This window comes from Homarus americanus, unplaced genomic scaffold (genome assembly GCF_018991925.1).
Source record: "Homarus americanus isolate GMGI-L3 unplaced genomic scaffold, GMGI_Hamer_2.0 scaffold7626, whole genome shotgun sequence".
In the NCBI taxonomy this organism is placed as follows: domain Eukaryota; kingdom Metazoa; phylum Arthropoda; class Malacostraca; order Decapoda; family Nephropidae; genus Homarus; species Homarus americanus.
Window position 1 is genome coordinate 14217841 of NW_024718273.1, and position 23416 is coordinate 14241256.

Here is a 23416-nt window from a genome sequence, read left to right on the forward strand (position 1 = left end):
GTTGGTATTTAGTGTATGGTGAGTGGTATGACAGGTTGGTATTTAGTGTATGGTGAGTGGTTTGACAGGTGGTGTATAGTGTATGGTGAGTGGTATGACAGGTGGTGTATAGTGTATGGTGAGTGGTATGACAGGTTGGTGTATAGTGTATGGTGAGTGGTATGAGAGATGGTGTATAGTGTATGGTGAGTGGTATGACAGGTTGGTGTATAGTGTATGGTGAGTGGCATGAGAGATGGTGTATAGTGTATGGTGAGTGGTATGAGAGATGGTGTATAGTGTATGGTGAGTGGTATGACTGGTTGGTGTATAGTGTATGGTGAGTGGTATGACAGGTTGGTGTATAGTGTATGCCGAGTGGTATGAGAGATGGTGTATAGTGTATGGTGAGTGGTATGACAGGTTGGTGTTTAGTGTATGGTGAGTGGTATGACAGGTTGGTGTTTAGTGTATGGTGAGTGGTATGAGAGATGGTGTATAGTGTATGGTGAGTGGTTTGACAGGTTGGTGTATAGTGTATGGTGAGTGGTATGACAGGTTGGTGTATAGTGTATGGCGAGTGGTATGACTGGTTGGTGTATAGTGTATGGTGAGTGGTATGACTGGTTAGCGTATAGTGTATGGTAGTGGTATGACGGGTTGGTGTATAGTGTATGGTGGAGTGGTATATGACCTTGGGTTGGTGTATAGTGTATGGTGAGTGGTATGACAGGTTGGTTAATATGGTGTATGGTGAGTGGTATGACAGGTTGGTGTATAGTGTATGCCGAGTGGTATGAGAGATGGTGTATAGTGTATGCCGAGTGGTGAGATGGTGTATAGTGTATGCCGAGTGGTATGAGATGGTGTATAGTGTATGCCGAGTGGTATGACAGGTTGGTGTATAGTGTATGCCGAGTGGTATGAGAGATGGTGTATAGTGTGGTGTATGACAGATGGTGTAAAGTGTATGACAGTTTTGTATGTATCTAAGGACGCGGCGATAACAACTTCATGCATACCTGTACAAATACACATATGAATACACTAAAAGAACTAGGTATTCATATCCTAACTCTAATACAATTGGATCTCTTTGTATACAGTTTATGAATATTTGAGTAAATAATTGCAATAAATAAGAATAAATCCTAACTTACCCCAGCTAAAATAACAATTACATCCGGTTAACTATGTATACTAACCTGAACAAAGGGTCTAAGTGCAGGCGTCATAGATATTCATAAACTAATGTCTAGAAAAGGGTTATCAGGTCAAGGCAGTAGCGATTACCACCCCCAAGTCCTTTTCCCCCAATGGTAAACAAACAGGGGGGGAATTGGACGTATGAACACTGGATTAACTCTGATGTGGTCTGGGGATATTTGTATGACCTCGTTTTAGCTCGTATTATTCCAGCAGTGTTGGCTATTGTTGTGTTAGTGGTGAATGTGAGTGGTAGGGAGGGTGATGAGTAGTGGGGAGTGTAGTGGTGAGGGTGATGAGGTAAAAGAATGGAAAGGAAGGGCGGCGCGGAGTGGGTCAGGGTGAGGGTGTGTCGTCTGTTTTTTTTATTTATTATTAAAACAAGAACAAACTTTAGATACCTGGAATATTTCGGATTATGGATTTAAGCCAGTCACACACACACACACACACACACACACACACACACACACACACACACACACACACACACACACACACACACACACACACACGCACGCACACACGCACACACACACACCATCACAAAAGAATTATTCATTACTCTTCATTTTATTGTAACAAGTATTTATGGAGGAGGTGTTTCAGTGAGTACGACTGGTTTCTCCGTGTTGGACCACGAGTACCACCATGGCTGTTCCTCTCTCTATATTTCACATTGAATTAGAATTTATTAACGTGTATAATGGTAATTCAGGTCGTGTTGTTTGTAGTCCATACGCCATACTGACAGTCAGTCGGAAAGGTTACCTGTATGTATTGATATTACATTTAATGTATAGAATAAGCAGTTTATATATGTATGTATGTATGTATGTATGTATGTGTACCGGGTATGTGTGTTTCTGTGAGAGAGAGATAATTCTACCCTTTACAGATATATCAAACTATATTAAAATATGTTGACATGTAGGAGACTAATACGGGTGATGTTAACAATATATCATGCACCCAGCAGGTGATCACAGCAGCTGCGGGAGTAATGGTATTGGATCTGTTCCTTGGGTAAAACTTGGGACTGGGTGTGGTGGTTGTAACACTCTGACGAGGAGCAATGCCTCACGTTCACCCGGTCTCTAGGTGTGAGTTTTTCAGGCAAGAATGCCCATACACACACATACATAATAATGGTTGCACTCGTGTCACGAGGATGGCCGGCCCAAGGGCCACTTAGGTGTGAATATGTTTAAGGTGTAGAAGCTGTCGCCAACACAACAACCACACCTTAAGTTAACGAGTTGCATGACCAAGTGTCAAGGAACAGTCCGAGAAGACCGGACATCTCGCCAACTGCACTGGCTAACCATTACCCCGGAACACGATCCGCAAATCGATTAACATCCAGGTTCCCAATTACTGCTGGGTAGACAGAGGCAAATGGCGTAAAGAAACTTGCCCATAGTTTCACTCTGCTCGGGGATCGAACCATTCCACCAGTGGTCGCCATCATACATACATACATACATACATACATACTTATAAACGGGATAACTGATATATATACTCGTATATATAAATATAGAATTATAATCATCAGCAGCAGGAAGTATTAAACAGTCGCCTCCCATCCGTTTACGCGCGCGTGTGCGTGTGTGTGTGTGTGTGTGTGTGTGTGTGTGTGTGTGTGTGTGTGTGTGTGTGTGTGTGTGTGTGTAAAATAATAATAATTAACGGTTTATTGAAAAAAAAAAATTTCTGCAGCCCGAAGGCTGAAAATATACATTGGACATAAATGACATATTACATACATTAGTGGTTTAACAAAAGCCTTCATTAGAGAAAGGTAAAGGAACATACAGTGAACGTACAGATTAATGTAGGTGTTGAACAGCAAACTCGTAGTGTAGTAACTCCCTCCCAGATGGTGTTAGGAGGAACTCACGTGGTTTAGTAGTTCCCTCAGATGGTGTTATGAGGGACCTGGCGTGGTGTAGTAATTCCCTCGCAGATGGTGTTATGAAGGGCCTCACGTGGTGTAGTAATTCCCTCACAGATGGTGTTATGAGGGACCTCACATGGTGTAGTAATTACCTCACAGATGGTGTTATGAGGGGCCTCACGTGGTGTAGTAACTCCCTCACAGATGGTGTTATGAGAGGCATCACGTGGTGTAGTAGTTCCCTCACAGATGGTGTGATGAGGGACTTGACATGGTGTAGTAATTCCCTCACAGATGGTGTGATGAGGGACTTGACGTGGTGTAGTAATTCCCTCACATATGGTGTTATGAGGGACATGTGGTGTAGTAATTCCCTCACAGATGGTGTTATATGAGTGAGGTTTGGTCTTAGGCCTTCCTATCGTAGACGGATTAACACATCGCTGGTTGTTGTTGGGTCTCACGGCCGTTATCACTGGGTACCTGGGACCTCAATGTGTGAAGGTTAACTTGGGTACGACTGTTACTGTTGAGTTGTTCTCACTGACTTAAGCACTGTTCACCACTGTTCACCTCCGTTTAACACTGGTTCCGTTCCTTTCCTAAATGAAATTGTAACTTCTGGCGAGAACTTGTTGATATTCCGGTGGGGAGGAGGGTTCAGGGGAGGGGGTTGGTATGGGCCAACTTAACAGTTGACCTGGCTGCTCCGAGAGGAGCGCCAGGTACGTCTTGACCCTTCGGTGGTCAAGGATGTAATAATAATAATAATAATAATAATAATAATAATTAACGGTTTATTGAAAGAGCTTGGCAGCCAGAAGGCTGAAAATATACAGTTACATATTTGAGGAATGGGTTTCGAATTACAAATAATATACAAGTAACATAAGTGATACAAATAAGATATATAATAACTAGATGGGGAAAAGCTCAAACTACAGTGCATTTCAACATAGTGACAGTGCAAGAAGTAGTATTTACTGGGAGTGAATACACTGGTTTATTACAAGTTATTGATAATTTTTCAATGGTTGGGACTGGGCTGTTCTTATAGCGATCAGTTCGTGCACGTATGGGCTGGATGCGGTTGTGGTGTCGAACAGCAATTCTCGGGCTAGGGATCTCAGGTGGTAGTAGGAGCCGGTGTCGAGGATGGTGTAGAAGCTTCTTACCAAATTTGCAGATGAGGTCGTGTGTGTGTGTGTGTGTGTGTGTGTGTGTGTGTGTGTGTGTGTGTGTGTGTGTGTGTGTGTGTGTGTGTGTGTGTGCCCAGCAGGAATAACCTTTAGAGCGAGGAAGTTCATATCAGTAATGAATATCTCTCTCCCTCAGGGGTGTAGATCGGCGGAGGTCATATATCGAAGTTTCTCATCCATAATACCGTCTGTCTGTATGTCTCTCTCGGCTCTACAGGAGACACCGCGAGGCCTTAAGACATAATATAGTTCATGTCTTAAGGAGCGTTAATATTCCTCACAGGACTTCCAGGCTAAGTTTGGCATATAAAAGGCGATGCTTTGTACAACTTCCAGACATGTATGATCGCTGTATGATACACCTGACACTCTTGTTGTCTGTCTGTCTGTCTGTTTGTTCATATACTCAACTTATATACATACGTTTTATTGATTCCCTCACTCTTACACTCTACGCGTTATCCATGTTATTAAATGGATTCACTTTATAGTTTTCTCCTATAGTATAAGAACATTGTATCCATTGTTATAAATACCTCCCCAAAATACTGTAGTACCCCTTAGTTTAGAGGACGTGGATACACACTCGCTAGATGGCGTTGGTAGGAGCATGTCTCAGGGTAAAGGGAGGAAGTGTCCTGTCTGGCTAACTGTGTCACGTCAGCATTTTTGGGAATCCCTGTGACATGAGATTCAGAAGCCATTTAAACTAAAGCAAACGATTAAACACCAGGTAGTGGAGTGGCGGAGCTTTTGTCGGACCCACTTTAGTTATTGGTCACAACCAGAGTCTAACAGGAGGGAGAGATGGAGGAAACTATTGTCCCTGGCAAATCCTGTATCGGTCTCCTTAGTTTGTATATAATGAACGTGAAATGTGGGGCGTTGAGTGTGGTTTAGGTTAGGTTAGGTTAGGTTAGGAGTTGTTTTGGTTAAGTCAGTTGCTATCACAATTGCGTGATGTTCTTACAAAATGCAAGTCATCGTATTAACATTTTTACATATTAGTTCAGCTTAAGCTTTTCCATCTACCAAAGCTGACGAGGCTACTTGTAACTGTGAATTTAAGCTCGACTGTGAACTATATTTTATTCAGTGGCGCAATTATCCCCGAAAATGTGGACAAACGGCTGATTCATTATAGAAAACGTGATCTGTTAACGGGTAACCTGAATTATAATTGTAGACCATAAATCTTCACTAGACTTTATCGCTGTTATAAGTTTCCACCAAATTCTTATTTCGTGTTATTATTCACCGGCGTTTCTTAAAAAACCGGTAGATTTATTTTGGTACGAGGGTTTAGTGAGAGAGACAGACAGAAAATCAGTAAAGAGGAAACACACTCTCACTCACACACACACACACACACACACACACACACACACACACACACACACCCACCCTTAGTACTACATTAACATTCATAACAACTGATAACTGATAAAAAAAAATAATTACCAGAGACGTTCGTTAGTTTATCACCAACAAATCATAAAAAAATAATAGAAAATTTATCACACTATCCTTAATGGATCTCGATTATATGATTACTGAAGCGTAGCGGACAATAATTTTTACATTGATGGTAAATATTCAAACATTTCGGGAAAAAAGTCGAGCGTGACGAATTTCTACACGGATGATGGTTTCTGGTAACGAGGTGTCAATAAATATAAGACTCGGGTTAATTCACATCCAGCCAGAGGTCACCGCCACGCTTTAATCCGTCCTCCTGCTGAATAAGGCTTTCTGTACCGCAAGATTAATGACCGTCTCGTGTACCTTAAACCTTGACTATTGTGGTGTGTGGGTGTGTGTGTGTGTGTGTGTGTGTGTGTGTGTGTGGGTGTGTGTGTGTGTGTGTGTGTGAGTGAGTGTGTGTATTTAACTGTTAACTATGGATGTAAGTTAGTGTCATTATAATCACCATAACCCTTAACCTCATGTTGACAGCCTGAAGTGAGTGTAGACAAGCCGCCTCTCACCTTCATTATATTGACTAAATTATATAGCAGTTGTTAGTGATCTGGAACCCTGAGGTAGACGTCCGCGACCACGATGGATATTACATCTCAAGAGTGTCCCCTGCTGCTTGACCTTGTGTGTTGGGTGTAGGGGGTCGGGAGGTGTGTGTGTGTGTGTGTGTGTGTGTGTGTGTGTGTGTGTGTGTGTGTGTGTGTGTGTGCTGAGGTGGGAAGTGTAAGGTGGGTGAGGAGGTGTACAGGGTGGGGAGGTGTGTGTTAGGTGGGAGGTGTGATGAGGTGGGGAGGTGTGTGTTAGGGGTGGGAGGTGTTAGGGGTGGGGAGGTGTGTTGGGGTGGGAGGTGGTTGGGGTGGGGAGGTGTGTGTGTGTTAGGGGTGGGGAGGCGTGTGTTGGGTGGGAGGTGTGTGTTGGGGGTGGGGAGGTGTGTGTTGATAGAGGGTATTTTTTTACTGGTATTAGCCCACCCAAGTTATAGGTCACTTAGACGCACATCAGCTCAAGGAAAATAATAATAATAATAATAATAATAATAATAACAATAATAATAATAATAATAATAATAATAATAATAATAATAATAATAACAACTTCAAATTCAATCAAATTTATAATAAAAAACAAAAAATAAAATAATAGTAATACTAACAATAATAAAGAAATACAAAACTGAAAAAATTATCAATAGTGAGAAACGATATATGAATGTTGTGTTGTCAATAATACGAGCATCAATTGAGACCCTGCAATTGTGTGTAAATGAGGCAGAAAGTCAGATTAGCAACCTGGGACTTGGTCACAATTTTCGTGATGCCATATGGCAGCAGGGTCTACCATTAGACAACACATTATGCTTCCAATATCTCCCCAGGCGGTAGTACCTCCCTGTTTGATGCCTACCTACTACCTCCTACCGGGGTAGTAGGTAGGTATGTGTGTGTTGGGGTGGGGAGGTGTGTGTTGGGGTGGGGAGGCGTGTGTTAGGGGTGGGGAGGCGTGTGTTGGAGTGGGGGGCGGGGTTGGGGTGGGGAGGTGTGTGTTGGGGGTGGAGGTGTGTTGGGGTGGGGGAGGTGTGTGTTAGGGTGGGGAGGTGTGTGTTTATAGGTGTGTGTGTTGGGGTGGGGAGGTGTGTGTTGGGGTGGGGAGGTGTGTTAGGGGTGGGGGAGTTGTTTGTTGAGGGTAGGTGTGTGTGGGAGTACAGGTGTGTGCGTGCGCTGATAGGTAAGCGTGTGCGTATATGTGTGTATATCTGAGTAAATTATGTATATACCTTTCATAGATCGTGAGAACTTAAAAGAAAGAAGATTAGTTTGTATCTGAAGTGAGCCTGTAATGTTTGCGGTGTATTAACTATTATTATTATTATTATTATTGTTGTTGTTGTTGGTCCTCCACACCGATTGTTCGCTGAGTTGACGTCAGTGTTGGTGAAAAAGTGTATTATGGGGATTACTAGACGGACATGTCGCTAAACCATCGTAACACCCATGTCCGTCAACCGTTGGGAGGAAATGCACCCTTATCACACTGTTTTTCCTTGGCATGTCCAGAGAGAGAGAGAGAGAGAGAGAGAGAGAGAGAGAGAGAGAGAGAGAGAGTTTTCCCAAATATTCCAGAATTGAAAAATATTAAAAAAATAAATAAATAATTCTCATGATAGACGAGGCGGTAGCTGGCTGGAACAATGTCGTTTTTCTGAGTCTTTATCGAAAAAGTAATCACGAACGGTTAGTCTCGTAAAAATTAGCATAATAAATCTTTAAAACTGTGAAGGAAGAACAGACGCGCCCTAGTTTTGACCACTAAGATATGAGAAACATTAAATAAATAAATAAAAATAGTTAAGATAAGAAATACGATAGTAAATAGATGCAAACGGAAGGAATAAAGTATTAGGATGAAAAGTGATGATAGAAGTTAGTAAATAATACTCTTGGAAGAATATAGTGTTTGTGGGATAGCTGGTGGTGGTGGGTCTCTGGTCTGGCTCGTATTAGTGAAGGTTGTGGTACATTACTGTTGTTGTAGTTATTAGTATTGTTATTATTTGTTATTATTGTGGTTATTAGTGTATTATTGGTGGTAGGTATTATTATTTATTATTATTTATTTGTTTTGTTATTAATAATGTTATTTTTATTGTTAACATTATTTTATCACTGTTATTCATATTATTAGGTGTAATATGGCTCCGTTATCTGTACAAGGGTTCAGGGGTCGGAGGGTTCTGTGGAGAGGCTGAACAAACCCTGGTGCATGCAAAGAGAGAACCAAACTGTAAAACATTACCCTATAGATATCATTCCTTATAAAATACGAGGAAAATTCTTTACTGGCTGGGGGATTAAAACCACGAAATGTACCCCCAATCCCTGTGATAAAAAATGGAAAACATCAGATATTTGAAATTGCTTAAAATAAGGGTATACTGCGATAAGTAAAAGTCTGTATATAATGTACCACAATATATCGTAATTCTCCAAGAGTTACATTCAGTTTACAGAACTTAGGTTTAAGACCCTCTTAGTGGGAAAATGAAATGTTTACAATGAATATATTAGAATTCCAAAGTAGCTGTAACGTAAACACGTAAAGTTTACACCAACTCTCTGCTTCTCTAAGGTTACGTCATCAGAACGAGGACGTAAACACGACACGTAATGTAAACAAATATTAATGCTATTGAATCATATGCTATTTTTGTATTTTCAATTTGAGTTGTATTTCAGAACTTCAATTTACATATTAATGGTGACTCTATGGTGGAAGGTGGTGGGGGGGTGAAGGATGAGTGAATGTCATACCATAGTTCATTTGTTTCTCCACATGAAACTTTATCACACTTCTTACTAACCTGAGAGGACCATCTGAAGATTAGCCCCCAGCTTATTTAATTTCAAGATTAAACCACCCGAACGCTAACCTAACCTAACCTATTAAACCTACCCTACCCTACCCTAAGACCTCCAGTTAACATTAGGATGCTTAATTATCAGGTGAAATAAACTGTGGGGGGCTAATCTTCAGGTGATCGGACTGCCCAAATAAACTTTTATTCCTCTGGTCAGAATGTGACTGTGATATGGGGAGATATCGCAATCAGAACTTGTCTGTAATCAATGTTCCCTGTCCGTCATCATAGTCACGGGTTTGTACAGTTATTAAACTCCCGAGTCTGACAGCTTTATGACGGAATTTCACTCAGTCTGTAAAAATGGTATGTGTGTGTGTGTGTGTGTGTGTGTGTGTGTGTGTGTGTGTGTGTGTGTGTGTGTGTGTGTGTGTAATAATAATTAATAATTAACGGTTTATTGAAAGAGCATGGCGGCCGGAAGGCTGAAAGTATACAGTTGCATAATTGGGGAATGAATCACTTGATTGCAAATAATATACAAATAACATAAGTGATACAAATATGATTTATAATAACTAGGTGGGGAGAAGGTTATACTACAGGGCATTTCAACACACTGCACAAAGGTAAGATTGACTGGGAGTGAATACACTGGTTGATTACAAGTTATTGATAATTTTTACAATGGTTTGGATTGGGCTGTTCTTATACAGAAGAGATCAGTAAGTGCTCGTTTGGGCTGGATGCGGTTGTGGTGTCGAATAGCAATTCGCGGACGAGGGATCTTGGGTGGAAGCAAGAGCCGGTGTTGAAGACGGTGCAGAAACTTTTCACCAAATTTGCAGATGAGGTCATGGTGATTGTCAGAGAGCCGAGAGGGTAAGTGTGTTGAGCCCTTCTCTTCTTGGTGTGTGAAGTAGAAGAGGGGGGGGGGAAGAATAATCTTGCACGCCCTCTTTTGCACTTTTCTAGGTGTTTACGTTGGGTGGCATTTAGGGAGGAAGACCAGGTGGGGGGAGGCATAGGTGAGCTTCAGAAGTATGAATGTTGAGTAAACACTGAGGATCTCGGGCGCAGGAACTCCGAGGGACTTGAGTCGGCGGAGGAGGTGGAGGCGAAAACTGCAGGATTTGACAGTTGTACTGACATGTGTTTTCCAATGTAGTTTGTTATCTATAGTGACGCCGACGAGCTTGGTGGAGTCCTCAACCTAGAGTGTGTTGGGGCCCAAAGTACCGGAGGGAGGTGTGTGTGTGTGTGTGATGGTTTTCGTTAGGCGTTGTGGGTTCTTTGAGGTCGTTTTCACATGACTTCTGTTGGAAATTGTAGAGGAGACTTGAGGTAAAGGGATGGTGAGGGGAGTTAGCGGTGAGAGGTTACTAGTGAAGGTGAAGTTTATGGTTAAAAGTGAAGTTAGGAGACGGGTATTGTTGATGGTGAAGTAGGAATACATGCATACATACATACATACATACATACATACATACATACATACATACATACATTGTCACCCAAAACAGACTGTCCTCCCTACAAACGCATTGCCCTCCCACACACACACACACACACACACACACACACACACACACACTTTGTTCACTCTTGCAGATTAAACCTTTCAATTTCATGAGGGACTTTGGTGTGTAAGGTATTAGTGTCTGGGACGTGATTCACGGTTTTATAACTCAGCTCACATGTGACGGGAAAAGCCGCTTACCACGACGTAATTCTGCCGGAGTTATGTATTCCCGGAAAATTGCTAGGAACACCTTAAAGACGTCCCGAGTCCCGAGTCCAGAGTCCCGAATCCAGAGTCCACAGAGTTCAGAGTTCCGAATTCAGAGTTCAGAGTTCCGAATCCAGAGTCCAGAGTCTCGAATTCAGAGTCCAGAGTCCCGAATCCAGAGTCCACAGAGTTCAGAGTTCCGAATTCAGAGTTCAGAGTTCCGAATCCAGAGTCCAGAGTCATAAGATATTAATAAGAAAGGAAAGACTGAATGGAGATGAACGTCGAGTCTCAGTACAATTTTGGCAGCCATATTTATATCATAATTTAAGTCATTAATAATCGTTTCCTTATTCCCGGTTTACGACGATGTGGTTCAAGATATAAGTTGGCCACATGGTATGACTAACCCTGATTTAGTATTGTTTTCTTGACCTTTTGAGTCCTGTTTATTGGGGTCCTCCTCCTCCTCCTCCTCCTCCTCCTCCCTTCTTAACAAGCATAAATTGCAGATTGAACACTATCACTCCTGTTGTCTCGGTACGGTTATCAAAATCCTCTGTCCGTTGTCATATTGTCTCACACAAGATCGTAAAGATACTTATAGGGTCGTGTGTACAGCCGCATCTATAATTCCCTCGACACTTGGTAATAATCTAGCATCTTATCGGTCTTATAATATGGTGAACGATGTTGCTTCCTATTATATATAATATCAAAATAACATGAAAAAAAATATTCTCCTTAATATACAGAAAAATCGGAATAAGTGTTAAAAATATCTTTAATATGATCCTCAAGTAGATGCCAGATACCAACCAACAGTAGTGTAGGGAATTATTGGCTGCTTCTGTATACTATCACCCGATAAGGAGACGCCGAAGCTGGTATTATTCATGGTGGTGATAATGTGTGTGTGTGTGTGTGTGTGTGTGTGTGTGTGTGTGTGTGTGTGTGTGTGTCTCTGCTCTTCTTGTACCCTGATGCTCATTACACGTTGGTAGGACATCCATAAGGCCATTTACTCTCATCTACCACACGAGGAATAGTTCTTTTAAGGTTCCTGGAGTCTGGATCACACCTTCTACCTCTGACTTAAATTGTCGCTTTGAAGTCACTAATTACTGCCGCCTCTTCCTCCTGCCCCCTCCTGCTCCACTGCTTATAATAGTTTAGTCCTTCACGGTTCGAGGTTCCCGGAGAGGGTGCAAGGCCTTTATCCTCCTCCTCCTCCTCTTCCTTGTCCTGTCTCTATCCCTTGCGCCTCTCGCTCCTTTTTTTCCTCCTACCCTCCCCTCACTTTTTTATTTTACTCCTCCCTCCTTCTCAACTTCACTTCTTCCTCCTCCCTTATTATTTTGCTCCCTCCTCCTCCTGTCCTCTTCCTCTCTTCTTCTTCTGCCTTCCTGTCATCCAGCTTCTTCTTCCTCACCCATCTCCTCCCTCACCTCCTCTATCTTCCTGCTCTAGGCACTAACATTTGGTTACCCTCCTGGTGCCCGGATACCAGATATTGTTGCCCTCTCCTATATAAGGGTTGTCAACTGTGGCCCCCATGTCTGGAGGGTTGTCGACCACGCCTCTGTCTGAGGGTTGTCGACCATGCCTCCTGCCCTGAGGGCTGTCGACTCGCCCCCTCCCGTCTGAGGGTTGTCGACCGACGCCTCCCCCCTGTCTGAGGGTTGTCGACCACGGCCCTCCCCCAAACAATTCCGGGTTGTCTCTACTAATCCTCTCACATGTTGCATCTCTCTTGGGACTAAAACTTTTAATTTAATCCATCCATCTCAGTCTCCACGTCCCCCTAGCCTTTCCAACATCCAATATAACGTCTTAATATCTCGAAAAGAATCCCCTCCCCCTTTCTTAATTATATAGCCAAGGTATTTAATTTTCCCTCATTCGATAGGTTAGGCGAAATTTGGTTAAGTTGGATTAGGTTAGGTTTGGTTTGGTTAGGTTAAGCCAAGATTTAGTTAGATTAGGCGAAATTTGGTTAGGTTAGGTTAGGATAGGATAGGTTAGTTGACAGCCTGCAGCCAGAGAGGTATATTACCCAGAACTGTATACTGAGGGAGAAACTGACAGTGACTTGACACATACACACACAATTAGATTCCAGACAGCCAGTGAACTGTCATGATACTTGATTTATACCTGAATAATAACTATCCTATTACCTCGCTCTGTTTCCGGCCTCCTCCTCCTCCTCCTCCTCCTCCTCCTCCTCCTCCTCCTCCTCCTCCTCCTCCTCCTCCTCCTCCTCCCTCCTCCTCCTCCTCCTCCTCCTCCTCCTCCAATTCCTCTCTTCCTCCTTCTTTCCCCCTCACGCTTCCTCCTCCGCTACTCCCTTCCCCTTCATCTTTCCTGCTTCTCTCCTCCCTCCCTTTACATCTCCTTCAATCTCCAGGCTGGTGGGGGGGGGGAGGAGCTGCCTGTGCTTAAGAATCCCAAATGTCCAACTCTCTTGACCTGACTGGTGGATGTTTTACAGCCTGTGAGGAGTTCTTAGACACACTAGCTTACACATTTTTACCAGAGATGTTGTAGTGGAGGAAAATACCGTAAGTGTGGAGTATAAAACATCGGTATAGTACAGCAGTCTGACGTAAGGTACTTTATTGTAACTGTAACATGACCAAACTGAACATACCATAGCTTAACCTGTTGCTTAACCTCACGTTCCTTAACCTAACCTAACCTAAACTAACTTTACGTAACCTAAATTAATCTAATCTAGCTTAACCTTACGTTGCTAAACCTCACGTACCTTAACCTAATCTAACCTAGTAGGTAGTAGGCAGCTATCAAACAGGGAGGTACTACCGCCTGGGGAGATATTGGAAGCATAATGTGTTGTCTAATGGTAGACCCTGCTGCCATATGGCATCACAAAAATTGTGACCAAGTCCCAGGTTGCTGATCTGACTTATGCCTCATTTACACACAGTTGCAGGGTCTCAATTGTTTCTCGAATTATTGACAACACAACATTCATATATCGTTTCTCACAATTGATCTCTTTTCATTTTGTATTTCTTTATGGTTCTTTATTATTATTATTAGTGTTGTTATTTGTTATTTTATTTCTATTTTTTATTATGAATTTTATTTACTATGAACTAATTATTGTTATTATTATTATTATTACTATTACATTTTCGCCCCCCAGGCCCCGATGTGGGTCAGTGACCTGTGCCCGGGTCGGCTAATCCCCGTAAAAAAAAAAATAAAAAAATAAACCGAAACCAAAATTCCACTCCCGAACATTTCAGAGAGTGACTGCTCGCTTTAAGTGGTAAGACACACGCAATATATGTAAGGTTTATTGCTCTTTAACCTCACCTGTCCAGTTCTTACGCCACAGGTGTATCGGGGCGGTAAATTCACCTCCAGTTTGTCTCTTATAGTGTGTACGGACATAGACCTTAAAAGGGGGTAGCTTAGAGCTTAAGGCTAGTGTGTGTGTGTGTGTGTGTGTGTGTGTGTGTGTGTTGTGAAAGTTGTACATGGTTAAGTTTGGGGGGTTTAAATTTGGTATGGCTGGATACCGATTTTGGGCCCAACGGATTTATATACACACACACACTCTCTAGAATATTCTGAATTCAAATAGGGACGACCAAAACATAGATCAATCCCTGACTAAATTCAGTCGTATCCCCCCAAAAAAAGCACACACAACAATAATACACACACACACATTACTATTAATAATAATAATAATAATAATAAAACATCCTCACACGACAAATAAAAAAAAAATCTAGCAGTCAGATCAGTAGAGGCGGATGTGAGCAGAAGTGGCCCAGAATAGCGGTAACAGATGGCGGACATGACATACGGTGGAATATATAAGATTAAGGCTGACGAATTTAGGGGGAGAGAATTTTCTTTTGGAAGCAGTCAAGCGTCCGGTGGTGTGTGGTGGTGGTGGTGGTGATGCGGTGTGTGTGTGTGTGGTGTGTGTGTGTATGTGTGTGTGTGTGGTGAAGCTGTGTGTGTGTGTGTGTGTGGTGAAGCGGGTGTGTGTGTGGTGAAGTGGTGTGTGTGTGTGTGTGTGTGTGTGTGGTGAAGCTGTGTGTGTGTGTGTATGTATGTGTGGTAGTCGGGAGTGGAGTGGTGTGTGCGTGTACGTGTGCGTGTGTGTGTGTGTGTGTGTGTGTGGTAGTGATAAATAAAGTGACAGATAGGAGAGGAAGGAACAGTCTTATCATCTTTTCCATCCATCTGTCTGTCTATCTATCTGTCTGTCTGTCTATAAACCTGTCCTATGTATCTCTCTTAGCTATACATATCTGTCTATACCTTTAATTCTCTGTATACATCAATTTATCTCTACTGTATAAATATGTATATCGAGCTCTTGGTGCCTGTCTGCCTGTGCACCCGTCTGTCTCTGTCTACTTGTGTCTCCTGTCTAAAGTATCTATCTATTGACCTGTTTGGTGGGTCAGACGTGAGAGAGAGAAAGAGAAGAAGGAATAGAAACAGAGTAAGGGAGAAGGAGGGAGGTAGAGAGAGAGAGATGGAGAGAGGGAGGAAGCGAGACGGGGAGAGGGAGGAAGCGAGACGGGGAGAGGAGAGGGAAGGGAGAGAGACAGCTGTTTGTATGTTTGTACCTGTCTAACTATACATACTACTGTTTATATCCTATCTATCTATCTATCTATCTATCTATCTATCTATCTATCTATCTATCTATCCGTATCGTTTACAAGAATGAAGTAACAGTCTTTTGTTAACTGGTCGAGCAGGTAACTAATTACTGTGAAAAACAATAACGCTTCTAGTAATTACTCCCAAGAGACAACAAATACTGTAGAAGACACTCGGTACAAGTCCAAGACACTCGGTATAAGTCCAAGACACTCGGTATAAGTCCAAGACACTCGGTACAAGTCCAAGACACTCGGTACAAGTCCAAGACACTCGGTACAAGTCCAAGACACTCGGTATAAGTCCAAGACACTCGGTATAAGTCCAAGACACTCGGTACAAGTCCAAGACACTCGGTACAAGTCCAAGACACTCGGTATAAGTCCAAGACACTCGGTACAAGTCCAAGACACTTAGCACCATTAGTAGTTCGAGCAGCGTACCAGAACTACTTTTAAACTATTGACTTGCAAGTAAATGGTTACACAGTGAGGGGGGGGAGGGGGGGCAAGTACAGAGGGAGAATTGAGGTAAATAATGTTGAAGTGTTTCGTTAGACAGAGGTTAGGTTAGAACAGGTTAAAGTTAGGTTATGTTAGAAGTCAGGTTAGGTCAGGTTAGATAGGTTAGGTTAGGCTGTGTTAGGTCAGGTTAGGTTAGGTTAGGTTAGGTTAGGTTAGGTTAGGTCAGGTTAGGTTAGGTGAGGTTAGGTTAGGTGAGGTTAGGTTAGGTTAGGTTAGGTTTGTATCTCAGGATATTGTGTTCCTTATCCCTACTATAGGTTGTAAGAGTACTAATGACTAAAGTGTTTGAACGTATTCTCTTTGTGCAGCTCAAGAGGGAGGCGGTGTAGGTACAGCCTCAGGGAGAACACCAGAAGGTAAACAGTATCGTGGTGTACCTGACCAACATGAGATGGGCCCAAGAGTTGTGTTATAAGAGAGTTCTCATGAGCTTAAGCCAAGAGCTGTGTTATAAGAGGGTTCTCAGGAACTTAAGCCAAGAGCTGTGTTATAAGAGAGTTCTCAGGAGCTTAAGCCAAGAGCTGTGTTATAAGAGAGTTCTCATGAGCTTAAGCCAAGAGCTGTGTTATAAGAGAGTTCTCATGAGCTTAAGCCAAGAGCTGTGTTATAAGAGAGTTCTCAGGAGCTTAAGCCAAGAGCTGTGTTATAAGAGAGTTCTCAGGAGCTTAAGCCAAGAGCTGTGTTATAAGAGAGTTCTCAGGAGCTTAAGCCAAGAGCTGTGTTATAAGAGAGTTCTCAGGAGCTTAAGCCAAGAGCTGTGTTATAAGAGAGTTCTCAGGAGCTTAAGCCAAGAGCTGTGTTATAAGAGAGTTCTCAGGAGCTTAAGCCAAGAGCTGTGTTATATGTTGGCCTAAAGGGAACCACTTGACTTGTGAAAGAAATAAGTTGATAAAGAACCTGATAACCTGTATGTAAATGAGATTAATATCAATTAGGGAAACCAAGAGTGAGAGAGTTGGTGGATGAGAGAGACGTGTCGTAAACTAGTGTGTCTGTCTGTCTGTCTGTCTGTGTTACGTCTCACCCATCGGGAAAAAATACATTACGATTACATGAACACATCATAACAGCGCTGAGAGAGAGAGAGAGAGAGAGAGAGAGAGAGAGGAGAGAGAGGAGAGGGGGGGGGGGTAGTGCACCATTACCGCCCTCTCAGGACCTGTGAGGGCGTGGAACTGCTCCCCCCCCCTCTCCCCCCCCCCAAGCGAATGTTCACTCCAGGAGGGGGGAAAGTGGACCCATTAATCAAGTCACTCAGCCCCATTGCCTCATTAGTTTCACCATTTATTTATTTATTTTCTTTATTTCTATTTATTTATTTATTTATTTGTTTGTTTGTTTGTTTGTTTGTTTGTTTGTTTGTTTGTTTGTTTGTTTATTTGATATTTATTTGTATATTTATTTATTTATTTGTTATTTATTTGTATATTTATTTATTTATTTGTTTATTTATTTATTTGTTTATTTATTTATTTGTTTATTTATCTGTTTATATATTTATTTATTTATTTATTTATTTGATTATCTATTTTTTTTTCTTCGGTGGAACGAGATAACACACACACACACACACACACACACACACACACACACACACACACACTATCAATACAGGTAATATTACAAACATGCGCACATATACAAACATATACATACATGCACACACACAGACAGAAATACACACACATACACACACACACACACACACACACACATACTGAGACTCTACCTTAACCATTTCACTTCAGAAACAAGACTGACGTAGGGGTATCCAGATGGCGTCAGGACCTACCTGAGACTCTACCCTTGGCGCCATATTAGATTCACTGACCCAGAAGAGGTTACGACCCAGACCTATACCAGTAATATATTAAGCCTCGTGTCTCTGGTCCACCCAGCCACCAGCTCTACCCGAATGTTAATGCCGTCCTCTGACCACGAGATCTTAAGATACGAGACTCGGAGACCCAAGATGCCAGATATGAGACCCAAGATGCGAGATACGAAACCCAAGATGCGAGACGAGACTCAAATTTCAATAAAGCAGAGACAATATTTCAGTCAGGATATATATTTCTCACTAACCTATATTCCACCAGATTATATATCAACACGATCTATATAATATATACCATTAACACTCTAGTCCAATATATCGACACAAACGTGGCTATACTCGAATCAATAAGACCATATTTCAATAAAGATATATACTCCCCTAGTGCCCCGTCGGCTAGGGTTATCCCTAGGTCTCAAAACCTAGTACACACACACACACACACACACACACACACACACACACACACACACACACACATTAATAATAATAATAATAATAATAATAATAATAATATCAATAAGCCCTTGGCAGAAAACCTTGTATTTTTATTGACTTCATCTGTGGGTAACTTGTCTCTTATCTGTTCCTTATTTCTTTTAAGATATCTGAAAGGTATTGGAGAGAAGTAATATAGCCAGACTGAACCCTCTTCCCACACAAGCCATCACCCCACCACCACCTGCTGCCAACCACCCACCTATCCACCTCACCTCACCAACCTTCCACCTGCCCACCACTACCTACCACCATTTTCCCACCCCCCTTCAGACCCGGAAAAGCATTCGTTGATATTACTATTTGCTATTATTAGTAGTATTAGATTATTATTATTATTATTAGTAGTAGTAGTAGTAGTATTAGTATTTCACAACTCCGTCCTGAGTTAAGTTAGGGGAAGACTGGGTTAGGTTTTAATTAGGTTTGGGTAAACTAGATTAGGTTAAAGTTAGGTTAGGATGATTGATTTATGTTGTGATATATTCTAGGTAAATTAGTATATATTATGATATAACAGGTGCAATCTAGGTTAATTAGGAGTACATTAACTAGATCTAATTACTATAGGTATAAGTTAAGTTAGATTCAGTACATAAGGGATTATTGTACCAGGAATAACCTTTTGGATCACCGGGAGATTAACCTAACTACCGTAACGTTAACCTAACCTAACTTAACCTAACCAAACCTAATCTAACCACACCCACCCAAATATCAATAGGGTGGTTAATCTTTAGGTGAAATAAGTTAAGGTGGAGATTCTTCAGGTGATCCCCTACAACATTTATCTAGCTTGGATTTCCTTCTTGTAACTTTTGTTTTTATGACGAAATACGTGAGCGTCTTATGAGTCTTCTGTTTAGGTAATTATAATTTTTTGTTTTGTGTGTATCGTTAAGATTAAGTTTAAAGGCTAGGTTAATCCTTTGAGGACGATGGTTTAACAAGATGGTTTAACAAATACTTATAATGTATACAGCCTTAACAACATCAACCTAGAGAAGTCGACTTGTGAAAGAGACCTAGGGGTACTTGTAAGCCCGGACCTACGGCCTAGAAAACAGTGCGTTAATGTTCGAAATAAGGCAAACAGAGTATTGGGTTTTATATCTAGAAGTGTAAGTAACAAGAGTGCAGAGGTCTTATTGCAACCATATCTTGCGCTAGTCAGGCCACACCTCGATTATGCGGTTCAGTTCTGGTGCCCCTATTATAGAATGGATATAAATTCACTAGAGTCGGTGCAGCGAAGAATGACAAAAATGATTCCGGGACTTAGAAACCTTCCATATCAGGATAGGCTAAAGAAACTTAACTTGCATTCCCTAGAAAGACGAAGAGTGCGGGGAGATATGATAGAAGTATTTAAGTGGGTGAAAAGAATCAATAAAGGGGATATAGATAAAGTTCTTATAATATCCGAGCAGGATAGGACTCGGAGCAACGGATTCAAGTTGGATAAGTTTAGGTTTAGGAGGGAGATAGGAAGAAACTGGTTCACAAATAGGGTGGTGGACGAGTGGAACAAGCTCAGCAACTTTGCAGTAAGTGCGGGAACTCTGGAAAGTTTCAAAAGGAGGCTAGATAGATTCATGAATGATAGAGAGTGGTAGTAACTCTTGACAGGAGCTGCCATGCACAGGCCATCCGGCCTATTGCAGACTCCTTATTTTCTTATGTTCTTATTTAAGATGAGGGTTTAACACCTTTTTAGTATGTTGGGTTTTGTTACTCAGGGACGTTGGCTTAACAGGATAGTGGTTTTTAACATGTTTCCGGTAATGGTTTAACAGGAAAGTGGTTTTAACATATTTCGGGTAATTGTTTAACTACTCAAGACCGATGGTTTAATAGGATGATGGTTTTAACACCCCTAGAATGATAGTTTAATGTGTTAGCATGATGGTTTACCCTCTAAGTATGATAGTTTAAATGGATGATAAGTCTAAACAGATAGAGGATGATGGTTTAAATGTTTTAAGAACTGTGGTTTAACTTTTGTAGATGATGGTTTTTTGGAGAGTGTTGGTTTAATGGATAGGGAGGGAAGGGGAGTAGTGGAGGGTGAAGACTAAGTGGTGGAGGGGGGTGTTTGGTGGAGGGGGTGTTTGGAGGAGAATGTTTGGTGGGGGGTGTTTGGTGGAGGGAGTGTTGGGTGGAGGAGGGAGTGTTTGGTGGAGGAGTGGAGGCTGGGAGGAGGGGTGGAGGGGATGTTGGGAGAGGGGGGTGTTTGTGGAGGAGGGAGGCTTGGTGGAGGGGAGGTTGGTGGAGGGGGTGTTTGGTGGAGGAGGGGAGGTTGGTGGAGGAGGGGAGGTTGGTGGAGGGGGGAGGTTTGGTGGAGGAGGGAGTAAGCCAGAGTAGGGGAGGTTTGGTGGAGGGGGGGGCTTGGTGGAGGGGGGGATGTTTGGTGGAGGGGGAGTGTTGGTGGAGGAGGGAGTGTTTCGTGGGAGGAGAGTGTTTGGTGGAGGGGGAGGTTGGTGGAGGAGGGGAGGCTTGGTGGAGAGGGGAGTGTTTGGTGTTTGGTGGAGGGAGTGTTTGGTGGTGGAGGGGTGTGTTTGGAGGTGGGAGAGAGAATGATGAAGGAGGAATGTGATGTGAAGTGAATAAGGAGGAAAAGGAAGAAGGAGAGGGAGGAAGAGAGAATGGATGATAGTGGAAATGTGAGAAATTCGGGGAGTGTACAGTATAGTGTTTACGAGACAGGCTGGTGTTGTGAGTATGTGACGCTTGACACTATATATCTCCTTGTGAATGATGGCTGGAGGCATAAAGGCTTCAGCTCACGTCTATAGATACGTTTTCTAGACTGGTATGCCCGGGGTGGGTGAGTGAGTGGGGGGGGGTTATGTCCTTCACAATCGACCTTTGGGATATTCTTGGAATGTTTTCTCAATCTTGATCCCGTTTACTTTGATAGTGTTTTGTTTTTTTAATCCCATTTGCTTTTTCCAGGGAGATTTATAGGATCTCTGTCTGTCTGTCTGTCTCGCCTATAAGACCATATCTATATCATTTAAATACAAATCCCAGAAATTCACAACTAAACGAAGATACTCAAAAATATATTAATTCAAGTTGTTTTGTGTAAATATCAAGACAATAGTAGTATCTTTGTGTGTGTGTGTGTGTGTGTGTGTGTGTGTGTGTGTGTGTGTGTGTGTGTGTGTGTGTGTGTGTGTGTGTGTGTGTGTGTGTGTTGGCCTCATCGTCCAATTTGCTTGTATTTAGACACGTGCTGGCTGGGTGTGTGTGTGTGTGTGTGTGTGTGTGTGTGTGTGTGTGTGTGTGTGTGTGTGTGTGTGTGTGTGTGTGTGTGTGTGTATCGCCCCCTAACGCCGACTGTTTACAACGCTTCACGCCCCAATCTGCAGCTGCGAGACGGTTCTTGGAGCTCAGTATAACAATGGTCAGTGTCAGTGTATTGTTGTTCACGGATTAACTGTGTAGGCGGTGGACTGCAGTGTTGTTCCAATATAGGATTAACTGAAGATTAACCACCTGACTTATTTCACCTGGGGATTAAGGTGATTTAATGATAAGTTAGCATTACTGAAACTTATCTAACTTTAACCCAACCGATCATGACTTTAACTATATTACCTAAGCTAATCTAACTTACCTTTATCGTATCCTAACCTAACCAAATCAAATCTAATATAAGCCCAGCCTATTCAAACCAAGTCTAACCTAACCTACTCTAACCTAGCCTGATCTAACCGTACCCTATCTAAACGTAACCAAACTTAATATAACCTAACCTAACATAACCTAACCTAACCTAACCTAACTCAAATCTGTATACAATGAAAAACATCTATTGGAAAAAAATAAATATAAATTACAAAAATGCTAAACACCTCCCTTACACGTCCCTCTCTCTCTCTCTCTCTCTCTCTCTCCTGAAGTACAAAATGTAGCTACCTTATTTAAAATCTCGTCTTGACTTCAGGGACTGTGAGTGTGGCGGAAGACCAGAGTAATTTGCATCTGACGCTCAAAACAACAGTGAGTCTAGCGATTTGCATAATTACCTCTGATTCTGTTTTGTTTTTTTAACTCTCCCGTGTTGATTATGAACCACTGTAGCCTGAGGAAAAATACAGTAAACACACACACACACACACATACACACACACACATGCACACACACATACACAAACACACACACACACACACACACACAGGGACATGAGTAAAATACATGAATAACACTACTATACCCTATGAAGGTTCGAATCTACGTCATTCAGGTAGCAAGCATATAGGCGATGCCAACTGGACCACCAATGATAAAAAGTTGTCTTGAGAACGTCTGGTGGCAAGAGATTCTTTTTGACAATTTTATCTGTGGCTGAAACATTAATAAGTTTCGTCTTTATAAATGAAAAAAAATTGCCGTGAAAATGACGAAATTAACTGAATGTTTTGTGAAAAATTCTCCTGTGTTGAGTGAAAGGTTAAGAGCGGTGTGATAATTACTTTCTCTGTGATAATTAATTTCTCTGTGGTAATTACTTTCTCTGTGGTAATTACTTTATTTGTGATAACTACTTTCTCTTTGGTAATTACTTTCTCTGTGGTAATTACTTTCTGTGGTAATTACTTTCTCTGATAATTACTTTCGCTTTGGTAATTACTTTCTCTGTGATAATTACTTTCGCTTTGGTAATTACTTTCTGTGATCATTACTTTCTCTGTGATAATTACTTTCTCTGTGATAATTACTTTCTCTTTGGTAATTACTTTCTGTGATAATTACTTTCTCTGTGATAATTACTTTCTCTGTGATAATTACTTTCTCCTTTTACAACTTCACCTTCACCCAGGAACAATGACCAGGTGTGTGAGATTCCACCTGGAATATTGTGACTGAAGTTTAACTGATTCTTACCTAACCTAACCAAAAAGAAATCCCCAAGTGTTTGTGTTGGTTGATGACTATATATGAAGATGTATAATTCTGTCTGTCTGTCTGTCTGTCTGTCTGGTTATTTGTATTACTATAAGCGATCTACCTGTTGGCTCCGTCGGTGGTGGTATTATTATTA

The 23416-nt window shown here is 41.8% G+C and overlaps 1 protein-coding gene across 1 annotated transcript in view; it reads left to right on the plus strand.

Moving 5' to 3' along the window:
- Nucleotides 1-23416, plus strand: part of LOC121859424 (gamma-aminobutyric acid receptor subunit gamma-2-like) — a gene marked incomplete in the record, with an annotated part of 138498 nt that overhangs the window by 105055 nt on the left and 10027 nt on the right. Inside the window, 1 exon segment of the mRNA XM_042356223.1 lies at nucleotides 16339-16386. Coding sequence (XP_042212157.1) covers nucleotides 16339-16386 — 48 coding nt within the window.